General features: G+C 44.3%; 1 protein-coding gene across 1 annotated transcript in view; it reads left to right on the forward strand.

The window, feature by feature from the left end:
• The first annotated feature begins 923 nt into the window (after nt 1-923).
• EMILIN2 (elastin microfibril interfacer 2) overlaps nt 924-12,585 on the forward strand; it is a 39,389-nt gene continuing 27,727 nt past the window's right edge. The window contains exons 1-2 of the mRNA XM_072852684.1: nt 924-1,159; nt 1,347-1,469. Of these exons, the coding sequence (XP_072708785.1) occupies nt 1,035-1,159; nt 1,347-1,469 (248 nt within the window). The 5' untranslated portion in view covers nt 924-1,034. The remainder of the gene's footprint in view (nt 1,160-1,346; nt 1,470-12,585) is intronic.

Consider the following 12,585-nt stretch of genomic DNA (forward strand, 5'->3'; position numbering starts at 1 on the left):
TTGTTCAGGTTTGCCTGAATCCAAAGCAATCGCTTCAAAAGAGCAGGAGCTGAGGAGGACAGAGGGGCCTCCCTGTGGTCCGGACCATGGTGGAACCCATCACAGATGGCCTTGCACAGGCAGGTCACCCAGTCAAGGTGCCCGAGTTAGATTTTAACGCCTGACTGAATCTGAATACCCATTGCTCTCTCTGCCCAGCGAACGGTTCTCCTTATGAATAATGGCCTACTGTACACCACTTGCAGAGGTAACCACCAGCAGCCCTCCCAGGCTCCGCACTCGGGGTGAGCCCTTGGGCCACGCAAGGGAACGGTGACCAAGGCAATGGTGAGTGCCACCATGGTGTTGCCGCATGGCAAAAAGCCCACCAAAACCTCCCTCACACGCGCCGGGAGTCCACCGAGCCTGCGACGGCCCCACCCGAAGGTGAGCCCAGTGCCCCGCTCGCCCGCAGTTCGGGGGCTGCCCTCTGCTCCAGGACCCCGGGCCTCCAGGGAGGGTCCCCCGCCCGGGCACGGCCCCCCGCCCGCCCTGCTTTTCCCCAGGGGCCCGGCCCTCTCCCCCCATCAGCCTTCCAGTGGGAAAAACACGCTCGGGGGCGGCCGCCGGCCGGCTCGGGCAAGGGGACGGGGAGCGAGGGCTGCCCCCGAGGGGCCCCGCTCATGGCGGCCGGCCGCCATGTGGGGCCGGCGGCTGCCCCTCCGCCTGCGCGCAGCGCCGCTCCTCCTCGGCCGGGGGGCTAGAGCGGGGCGCGGGGCCGGGAGCGAGCGGGGCCGGGGCAACGGCCGGGGCCGGGGCCGGGGCCGGGGCCGAGGCCGGGCGGGCGCGGGTGGAGGGGAGCGGCGCCTGGGCCGGAGGGGGGTGCGGAGCCGCCGTGGAGGGCGGAAACGGGGTGGGGGGGGGATTTGCGTCAGTGAGGGAGCTGGGAGCGGGCGAGGGCGGGCGGGACGGACGGAGGGACAGACGGACGGAGGGAGCCCGCGGAGAGACACCGGCCCTCCCCGCTCGCCCGCTGCCGCCCTCCCGTCCCCCCCATGGAGCTGTGCCCGGGGCCCGCGGCGCCCTCGGGCTGGGCGCTGCCGCTGCTCCTCGCCCTGGGCGCCGGGCTCAGCCACGCCACCCCGCACCTGCGGTACACCCGGCCGGGCTCCCGCAGCAAGTGAGTACCGCCCGCCCCGGAGGGGGCTGCGGGAGCCGCTGCCGGCGGCGGGGCGAGCCGGGGCAGGCTGAGGCGGGCGGGCGGGCAGGCTGGGGCAGCCGGGGGTGCCGGGGCGGGCGGGCTGGGGCGGCGTGTGGGCCCCCTCATGCCGCCGCCCGTCCCTGACGGCCGTTGTCTTCCCCCCCAGGAACTGGTGCGCCTACATAGTGAACAGGAACGTGAGCTGCTCGGTGCTGGACGGGACGGAGAGCTACGTCCAGGCCCAGTACAGATGCGCCTGGAACCAGTTTCCCTGCCAGCCCACCCCGGTGTAAGTAGCCGAGGAGGCGACCTCGGGAGGGGAAGCGCTCGGCCACCCCCTGCCAAGCCCCGGCGGAGGAGCGGTCGCTGCCGCTGCGCTCGGGCCGTTCGCGGCACCCCAAGAAGCGCACGGCGGGGGCAGGAGGGCGCGTACCGCCTTCTGGTCCCCAGCACGCCCCGAACAAAGCGCTCCCTCTTATTGCAAACATAAGGCTGCCGAAGCTAATTAGAGCCAGATTGAGCGCGTTGTTGGTCCGTACAGCCAGTCCGCTGCGCACAGCTGACAGCTGCACTGGCACACCTCGCCACGCCACGCCACGCCACGCCACGCCGCGCTGCGCGGTGGGGCTTGCCGGGCGGCGGTAAGCACGGAGGCTGCTTTCCGTGGGCGGCAGGAGCACCAGCACCTGCGGGGAGCGCACCTACGCACCCTGGTCCAGATGTGCCAGGGTACAGCAGCGCTCAAAACCGGTTTTATGGCTGCTCAGTGTTGCTGGATCGGTGCGTAACAGCTAGGGAGAGCCAGGAACGTGAGCCAGCACGTTTACGATCTGTGTATCCCTGTCAGTTGTCCAGAGCAGCCAGTGCAGAGATTTTTACAGGGGGTAAAACAAAGTTACTTGTTTGATTTTAAGCTTCATGCGATTGAGTGTGACCACATGGTAGTCCGTACAGTGACCACCTACAGCACAGTGTGCTGTAGCAAGGCTGCGTGAGCCTGCAGGTACAGCAGGAGTCAGGGAACACCTGTATCTCTCTTATCTTCTGGCTAATCTCAGGCAAATCCCCTTTCCTCAATTTCCCCACTTGAAAAACAGTAATATTTGCACACTTTTATTGGAAAGCTGTAGTGATAAGCACTCTGTGAAACTATTTCACCTCCCCCAGAAGTCAGTGGAAGGACACCTATAGATTTTCATGGGATTAGGCTCAGAGTTGGACTGAGGTGGTCATGAGGATTCTTTTACAACAAAGAATAACTAGTTTTTATTCTGACATGAAACAGCGGGGATGAGACTGATATTGCTAGGTCCTGGGTGCTACTGAAATAGACTGCGGACATCGATGACGCTGCCGCCCTGGGGTCTGTGACAATAGGTGTTGGGTGTTTGGCATTCAGATGCACTGTTTTCTGTTTGTTTGGGTTGTTATTTAAAAAAAAAAAAAGCTTTTCTCTATTGGAATATATAAACACTGGAGTTTGAGGGAAATAACAAAGGCGGCAGAGAGCTGAGTAACACTGTCTTGTGTAATTTCCCTTGTTTCTCTTTGGAGTGTTGAACTGGCCATTTTGCACTTCTGACTGAGCTTACGGGCTGTGTAATGGGGTGTGCCCTCTGTCATGAGGAGTCTCGGTAGTGGAGCTACGGAGGAGTGAAGAGGGGTTGGAACTGAGCTCTTTGAACACATAAATCACTAAGCATTAAGATAAGGAATTTCAGAGGCGGTAAATTAGGATTTTCGTGGACTATCTGCTAGCAGATAATGAAGACAGTGCAAAGGCATTGCTTCTAGCTCAGGAAGTTCCTGAACCAAGAACTGCTTGAGCGAGTGAGATCTTTGGCAGGATCAGAAGGGGAAGCCCAGCTTGAGTTGGGGGCTGGACTGGATGACCTCCAGAAGTCCCATCACTTCCAGATTACTCTGTGGTTCTGTGAAATGGCATTGTCTGTCCTTGTGCTTCTCCTAAACATCTGGAGTTGGCTGCTGTCAGAGAGAGAATATGGGGCTAAAGAGACATTTGGTCTCGCCTGCTGTGGCCAATCTCATGGGGTTTTTTTGTTCTTTTGAGAATGGAATTAGATACTTACCATAAGCCTTTGTTTCCTCAATTTGACTTTCTTTGGTGAACATCACTGTTATTTTCTTCATAACTGTAATGGCAACTGCAAAATAATTCCTTATTCTTAACATTAAATATTTTAAGTACCTATCACAGCACCAGCTGATTAACACTGAAAGCAGCTGGAATATCAAAATCTTGAAATGTTATTGTGTTCAAAACTCTCTGTTTATAGGCTGTGACTTTCATTTTCCTGTCTGTTGCTGGTATATACGTTCTCTTAGTGGCAGAGTAAGAAAGGAACTAATCCAAAGCATTTGAAATATACGGTTCAATCCTGCAAACCCCTAACTTAATTCCTGTGAAAAGTATTGTTTAATTCAGTAGGAGTAGTGGTCTGAATAACAAAATGTGTTTATATATGTTTGTTAGCTAATGTTGACAAAAATAGGACAGGAAAGAGCTATAAAAGCAACAAAGAAATTACCCTGAGGACTCTTCTGAAATTATTCTCTTTTTTCCTTTATACACTTTCATAGAGCAGTTAAAAATGAACTAAATAGCAGATATTCATCAGAATAAACTACAGTCCCTGTGTAGTCTCCTTCTGATACCCATGGTTCATCTAAGAGCTCATTCTGCTGCAGACAGTGGGGGCAGTGAGATCCAAATCAAACAAAGAGTTTGTTAAATCTATCATGGATGTATGGGTTTTATTAGTACTTAAGTACTATTAGGGCTTTTTTTATCAGTCAGTGGATTTACTGTTGATTTAAATTAGTTTAAGATTAGGTTTAAAGAACCCTTCTAGTGTTTAGGTACAGTCTAGGTTATGCTTAACGATTACTTAAATTAAAAAGCTTACTGCATTTTATATGGGAGCATTTCACCGCCTTAAACATGCAGTGTACTCCTGAATTCCACATGTTCTTCACATACAAGAGAGTGTGTATTGTAGATATGGATTATAGTCAGCACTGATTTTTTTTTTAATTTTTTTTTAGAAATAGAAAGCCCTGGTGATTAAGCCTAAAAATCATATGCGTGCATGAACCCTTTTTATCTACCCTTTAGGCCCATTAAAATATCAGTTGTCTGAAAAAAACCCTCACTGTTGGAATGGCTGCACTTCTAGGAGTGTTAACTGTAATTTCAGTTTGGCTACGGGGCTTATTTCCTGAAATGTTAAGTTGAAATTCAGGAAATTATTACACTTCATTGTTTAACTGTTTTATAGGTATTTGGGCTCGATAGTGCATTTCCTGACTGAAAAGTTAGTGAATGCTGTGGCTGATTAAGGTGTCAAGGATAAATGTGAGTTGAAGTGTGGCTGCTTAAGAGATAGGAAGAGAGGGAGTAGAAAGAAAAAGCAGAAGGGCCCTTTGAAGTATGTTCCCTTTGAAGTATGGGGGGCTCCTGATTTATTTTTCTTAAAACTGTGACTAGCAAAGGAGGGAGGAACTTTGTTATTAGTGAGTCATTGGACTGGAAGATACTTTTACAAAAATATTAGTGTTTTTACTCACTAAAAAGAACTTGTATGTTTTTAAATTTAATAATGCTTCATAAATAACTGACCCCTCCCCACTTCTTTTGTTGTGAATTTCCTTTCCTAGCTTTCTTATGAATGGTTTAGTAACTTAATTAGCATTATTAGCAATTTGTAACAAATAGCGTTGTCTGATTCTAAAAGAAAAATGTATCACCCTTCTGGGTAGATCCTACACACTTATTAGGGTTGTGGCTTCTCTTGGACATCCTGTGGTCAACGTAGCCGCTTCAGGGTAGGATGTTGTTATAGCAGTTGTTTGTCTTGCCTCTTGTGCTGTAGAGTATGTTGGGACACCTGGCTGTACCATAGGTGCTCCAATTTATGGCCCAGCATTTTTGGGCAAAGCCACTTTCACTAGTAAGGCTTTAATTTTAAACCTTGAAGTGAACTGAAGTGGCTGAAACAGAGAGATGTTTTCTGGCTTTCCACCTTTGCTACAGAACTGGCAAATGGGACTTTCCCGTACGAGGTAGTAAGTCAAATAGGAAAAAATTTAGATTGGGAAGAACCTCTGGAGGTCATGTAATCCCCCTGTAGCCCCCAGCTAACAGCAGAGCCAGCTTCAAAGTTAGATCAGGTTGCTCAGGGACTTAAAGAAAGGGTGTTTTATCAAATCCCCTAATTCAAGTACCAGCCCCCATTAATTCTGCTCACGTGAATAAAGATATTTGTGTGCTCAAGTGTGTAATGAGTCAGGTCACCTGCCCTTAGCTTGTGGGGAGTGGATTTCGTGATTTAGTGTGAGCTTCTCATCTTAACACTAATGATAAATGTATAATAAGCAAACCCATTATTTCACTAGGTTGCGCATACTTAGAAAATGGTCAAGAAAATGATGAATGAATCAATACCTAAATTAGCAATCCTCTCCAAATCTCTCATTGAGCAATATTTTCCAACTGCTTGTCATTTAATACTTTCAAATGACCGTAAATAAGCCCACTGCCAAACTAATCATGGTTTTAATCATTGCCAAGAGGAAGATTTAAGGCAAAAGATTGAAACAACTTTAGAGACTGTTACTGCTAGTTTTCTGCAATCATAAATATCAGGATAGATTACTATACTTATGAGTAACGCACAGCTTTTAATAAGCAGTATTCCATGGTTATTAATAAAGTAATATTGAGTAAAAGTGGAAATTTTGTTACTGAAAACCAGCATATCAGACTTCCAGTTCAAGTTAAATGGCTTCATCAATTTACTGTTTTCTGGCAACCCCAGAACAACCTGGGTGGAGCATGTCAACCCCAGTCTAGGAACATGTAGGAAATCCACATGTAGTTTTCAACCCTTCAACAGTCCCAATGTAGTTTTCTCTGGGACCATTCAGTTGCTAGAAATTAAGCATACAGACCAGTGTCAGAGGGCTCAGCACCAGGCAGGATCAAACCTAAGATATACAAGTCAGCACAGATCAGAGCCTCTGTTTGCCACTGGCTTCTAGCAATACATATCTCATAAGAAAAACTTTCAGGATGCACAAAAACTTGAAGGGAAAGTGAGGGCTGTTTAATGTTTCCCCTCCAAATATCTAGAAAGGTCTTTAGGATTTTTTTTTCCTACTTAGTGTATTTTGTATGAAGCAGAATTTCTTTGTACAGGCTCCAGCTAGCTGACTACATAGGGAGGTTAGCCTAAGGGGTTGTGCATTGAAAACAGTAAGGAAACTTTAAAAACTTTGGAACGTACTTGAGTTTCCTGGAGTGCTTGTTTGAAAATCTTTGAGCGCTTGCTGGGTGTGGTAAACTTTCCTGGCTGTCTCCCTGAGCTTGAAATTGTGCATCTCTGCCTCCACGCACTGAACGCAACAGAGTCTTTCTTCTCTGTGAACCAGACAGGGAATTTTCGTTTCACACATCGTTCGAGTTTGTTGCAATAATTCAAAAAAATCACAAACTGCTCCTCAGTTCACATTAATGTAAATAATTAGAGTATTTGTGCTTTCCTGGTTTGAGAAATGTGTGACCTGGAGGTCTGGAGCGTCTTCTGTTAAGTACCAAACTGTTGCCAAAACAACAAGTTGTTAATTTTAGGGAGCTGCTGACCTGTTTAAGGCCTATTTTGTCATAAATCACGCAAATAACCAAGGAACGTTCTGCATCGTTAGAAAGTGGGCAGTGCCATTTGTTCACATTGCAGATTATTACTCCCATCTGACTTCTTTTTTGCATTCACCTCTCATCTTTCCTCTCCCCTCTGGTTCACTTTTGACCTGGTGTCTTGAAAAGTATCAGCTCTCAAAACAGTGCTGCATTTTATTCTGAAAGTCAGGTTCCCAGCTAATCCCACAGGTTAGCTCTTGTGTTCGTAAAAGTATTGGTTGTCTATTCTATCTGTGTATGTTTTCAAATAATCTGTCACCAGTAGCTCTTTCTTGGAGTGATCCTAGAAATAAGCTTATTTCATGGGCAGAGAAGCAGAAGAGATACTACTGGAGCTCAGTTTCTCAGGCAGCTTTATCAGGAGCAGTGCTCTGCATCCTCACTTGGCCTTTCCACTGGTGTAAGGTGAGAAACTTGGTCCCTGCTGCTGGAAGAGGCAGGTGAGGATGTTGTTAACACATAACCTGTTGCAAAGTCACTCCTGTTTCATCACTGTTAGACAACATCACAGTGCTGCTCTACAAAATTTTTCTGAAATCCTTTTGGAAGGACTGTATTTTCAGGGTTCTCCTATCCCATTTTATTTAGTGGGGTTTTCATAACCTACTGTTGGTCTGTCAGCATGTGGTTGACTGGCATAGGTTTATCTTGCGACAAAATGGAAGGAAGCAACCATGTAAGATAATTCAAGATTGTAAATCCCAAGAATGAAGCTCTGCTTTGAGCCTTGCCACAGACTGTCTGTGGCTGTCAGTTACTTAAATGCATCCTATGTCTTGACTTCTCTGCTCATAAGAAGAGAATGCCTACCTAGCTTTCAGGAGTGGTACTTCATGAACATTAAGAGTATTAAATTTTTAAACCTGAAACTTATTTTCTGGGCATTTCCTACTGGACTTCAGTGGTCAGCTTTTTAAAAATAAAATCCTTGGCAGCTGAGAGAGAGAGAGAGAGAGAGAGAGTGTTAGACAGATAGATAGATGCGTGTGTGTGTATGGATATGTATACAGAACAACTATAAATCACTAGTATGAGACATGGGGCATATTTCAGAGTGTGCAGTCCCTTGGTTGGTTCTTCCCAAGAAGAAACATTTCTCTCCCAAGAGAGAAAACTGTATTTTCAATCTCAGTTTTTTGGATAGAAGAATTCTGAGATGAGTGACATCAAAATTCACTGTATAAGTAATGAATAATGGCACTTCTGGAGATTTTGCATGGAGCTACAAATGATACCCTGTGGTGTTGTCTGAGAAGAGTTGAGCATTTTTGTCTTCTACCAGTTTCTGTAATCTTCTGCCCCTCTTATTGAAAAAAACCCCGAACTCTGCTGTAAAATTCAGCCAGATTCTCTCGGATGTATTGAACTAATGTTCAGCATTAAAGCGAACTATGTGAGAGAGACACCAGGCTATACTGAGCTGATTTGGGCACCATGATTCTCTGCTCCTTCCCTGGCACCAATAGATAAGGGGACAGTGTTCTTTAGGGGTAGAGGAAAACAACTTTTCTCCCTCCATCCTGAGACCTGATACACTGGGGATGTAGTAGGAGGGAGGAATACAAGTCACCTGTGCCAGGTCTCTGCCCCCTAGCAATTTCTTCCAGACGGAAGGCAATCTCTGCTCCCATCGTGCTTCCCAAGTGGTGTGAAGGCACAGAATAAACGATGAATACTGGGAAAAGTACTTAGTCTCTAATGCTCATTCCTATTTTATGACACATTTAGTAAAATTACAGTGCTTTCATAGTCTGATATTAAAGCAGTCTTTGCAGTGACCTGGATGGGTGATTTCTTGGTTGTGTACACAACAGGCAGTTGAGTTCCTGCAGATGCATAGTGCTTTGACTTGTTCTCTTGCTTTCCTTCAGTTTCAGTCCCTGTTAATAATCTCAGCCAGTAGCAGTTTTTTATTTGGGATTTAGCTCAGAATAGATCTGGTGCAAATGTTGGCCATGCTATACGTTAGTGCAAACTTTATTAAAAGCACCCTTATGTGTCTGTGCGAGCCCAGAGAAGCTGAGCCTCCTTGGTAATATGCACTAGTGGAGGTCGTCATAACTTTGTGTATTCCACAGGGGTGCCTCAACATTGTGTTTTTCCCAGTGCAAACAATTTTGAAACACTCTCTGCTTGCTTTTGATAATGTATGACAGGGCCTGTTTTTTATGTTATATAAAGACCTGCCCGTGGCCTCTCAGGAACTTCAATTGAGATGGCTGTGACTGGGCCAGGCATTAGGCTAGTGGGTAAAGTCAGTGGTGTTTTTTTGAAGAAAAAGTAATTCCCCAGACCCCAACGCCTGCAAATTTATATTTTATATAAATTTTGAAAAGCAAAAATGCTAGCTAAAGTCAGAGTAGCAGTGGAAAGATGAGACTTTCTTAAGTCCATCCGTAAGAAGCAGCTTAGTGTCTCTAATACCAGATCAAAATCAAAATCTATTTTGGGGTTCACTGGGATTCTTTTTAAATAGATTTTTGCTGCAACATATAATTGGGATTTATTACCGACTCCATGGCTTGCTTTCACTGAACACCTAGACTTCTGTAGGCTAATCTATTCCTGTCAGAACATCTTTTCACCACTTGCCGTAAATGCCTTAGGATAAACTCTTAGTAAATACATCTTTTTCTCAAATTAAGCTCATCTGCGGGCTGGAACACAAGCTAGCTGCCAGTGCTGCTGTGTAGTAGCAAGGTTATAAAAGAACAAAATCCAGAGGTGGGATTTGAGTCACCGTAACTTCGGTTGTCTGCCATACAGAGGGATGAATGTGAGTATGGGAGCTTAGACACCTGCAGTAGTGGTGACTCAGATGCAAGTCAATGGTGTCTTTAGGTAATTGGATATAAATAATGACTTTAGGATGAGATGGAGCCCTGTTTCGACTCTACTGGCTCTATCGCCTGTATTTCTGTTGGCCGTAGTGGAACTACAGACAACTAGCGCCTGTCCATACCTACACAGTAGGCACCTGTGATTTTCAGCACACCTGAATTTCTATTACAGACAATCACTAAAAGTCTCTGTGATTTCAGTGGAACAGGGATTTCTGCCACCATTTGTAGGGGTTGCAATTAGGCTTGCACTCTTGGGAAGCAGAAAACTTGGGATCAACTGGTTCCAGTTTAGTAACTGTGTAGTATAAATGGCCAACTTAGGTATATTTTCAGCGGAAGCCTTTGCAGCCTACAAAATAAAAAATGCTTTGTCAAAATATGATTTCATTTAATTGTATCTTCTAGGTAGTATTTTTGGGGGGTGTCTATGTGCTACTTCAGCACTCCCATTGCAATATATTGGATGACTGGGACATGCAAGAGAAGACTATATAATTTACAAAGAATGGATCTATATTCAATAAAAGTGTTAAATAGTGAAGATTTGTTATCTTCTATTTAATAAGACCGTGATTTGCAGGCTGCTGAAGTTATGGGACCTGTTCCAATGACTACAGAATTTTGGACCAACCTTGAAGTTTTGTGCTTAGAATAAACATTTTATATGCTGCTTATGTAGAAACATATGCTGATTCTGCAGTCCCTTCCTCACAGTGAGGATGTGGTGGCACTTATCTCCTTGCATTTCCCAAAAGGTTGAATGTTAATATCTAGTTACAGAACTGAGCCATATGTTTTCCCACCAATTTCGTCCAAATGTTTCTGATTTGTTTTATCGCTATTAGGTGACATTCCAAATATCAGTGCTAACTGCTTCCTTCTGTGGTTTAGCACCATGAGAAAATTATAGCTCATTCCCTAGTCAAAATGTCTAGCATTTGCAGCAAACATGTATTTTTAATTAAACATTTTCCTAAGAAAATACTTTTCTCTCAAAGAGGAGCAATATTGGAATGCTGTTGCCACACTGTACAACTTTATTTCAGCTGCGAAATACTTAGATATTAAAAGTGGAGATTTGCATTAGCGTTCCGAATGTGTTTTCTCATTTGATCAGCATGTTGAATTCATGGTGAAGGTGGTAGGCGTTGGTAGTTATAAGCCTGTTGTGGAAAGACTCCTAAAAACCAGCTGTTCTTATTTTCTCTGTTGCGAGGAAAGATTAGAGACTGTTGAAATAATCCTTTATTCATGCTTTCTAAAAGAATGATTTCATTTGTAGTATTTAGCTCAATTCACCAAAAGGATATGACCATCATCTTGGGCTGGAAGTCCACAAGAGGTTGGGGTGACTAGGCACAATAAATGCTGGTGTATTTCATCTAACTTTTAACCACATAAGGATTTTTTTAAAAAATATCTTTGAGACAGTGGTAAAAATAATTGTGTTTATTAACGCTTACTTGAAGAGCAGAAATCCAAGTAAACTGGAGGAAGATTCAATGTTTTACTATTTTTTAATGACATTCCAGCATATACAGGCATTAAAGTGGAGCCTCAATTTTTAAGAGACTTATGTCTCTCCGGCTACAGAGAGTGCATTTTGTATGTTTGTGTTTGTATGTCGTATGTTTGCTGTGACTGTGAGTGAGCAATTGGATTCAGAATACTGCAAATGTAAATAAAGGCATGTCTGATTTGTATATTCTAGTAGCTCCCAGTCCTATGTCATTAAAATATGTAGAATCACAAATTATTCTCAGGATGTGGTCCCTAGCAGAAAGTTATGATTTGTTTTCTTAGAAGTATAACCAAGAGTATAACAGTGTTCAGTGCTGTTAGACTGTTATAGCCTGGCAAAATCCTGGAAGTTTCTAGCTGAAGTCCACTGAGTGCGCAAAGTTCTGGCTTTATAAAAATCGTTGTATGATTGAGAATCTCCCTTGGGCTGGATGCATGCTGGTGACTTTCATTTATCAGTGCATCTGGATGGTGCTGGCACAGTGACACCATTCCTTGCATGGGCAACTTCCACAACTGTGCATGAAGCTTATCATCAGTAGGGCATGTAGCAATGAAGCTGTGATTTTTAAGAAACTTTTATGTGACTGGATTCAAGTTAGAAAAGTGTTAGGGTAAGTTCCTGTTTCCCAGCCTTACGTGACTAGCCTTGCTGAAGTAAATGGGACTAGCTGTGTGATTCATTCAGCTGGACTGGCAGTATAGAGGAGCAATAGTTCTTGGTAAGTAAATCCCAGTTTAACTTCTGAGCCATCCATGAGTATAGCTGTCTCATTACCGTAGTTCAAGATGTAAAATATGAAAGCTGTTCTACATCCAGATTTTGAAGCATTTTGATTCTAGCTCATTTTTGCTCTAGGAGAATTGTGGTTTAGGAGTCAGGTTAGTCTGTATTTGATGTGCCATAGCTGAAATCAAAACAGATCCAATTCGTGTATTTGCTTGAGCTCTCAGACTTGCAAGACTTTGTAAGGAATAGACTGCTACGACATTTTTAAAGTTGTAGATACACAGTGTTTATATTTTATAATTTAGAATGGGAGGATTCTTCTGCATTTCAATTTTTGTATTAAATCATATTAAAACATTTTATGCCTATTAGGATCATGAAAATATGAAATAAAAAAGAGCGAGAATGTTGAATTTGCTTATTTTTTATTTTTAAGATGGAGTTTGGAAAAGTTTTATTATTTGCTCATATGAAGAATACTAAGCTTGATTTCTTTTAATTTGTTTATATTCTTCTTTTGTATTTGGTTGTGTCTTATGATTTATCTGAATGTTGAAGTCATCTGAAGGTGTCTACATTGATGACTACAGAG

This window comes from Ciconia boyciana, chromosome 2 (genome assembly GCF_034638445.1).
Source record: "Ciconia boyciana chromosome 2, ASM3463844v1, whole genome shotgun sequence".
Classification (NCBI taxonomy): Eukaryota; Metazoa; Chordata; class Aves; order Ciconiiformes; family Ciconiidae; genus Ciconia; species Ciconia boyciana.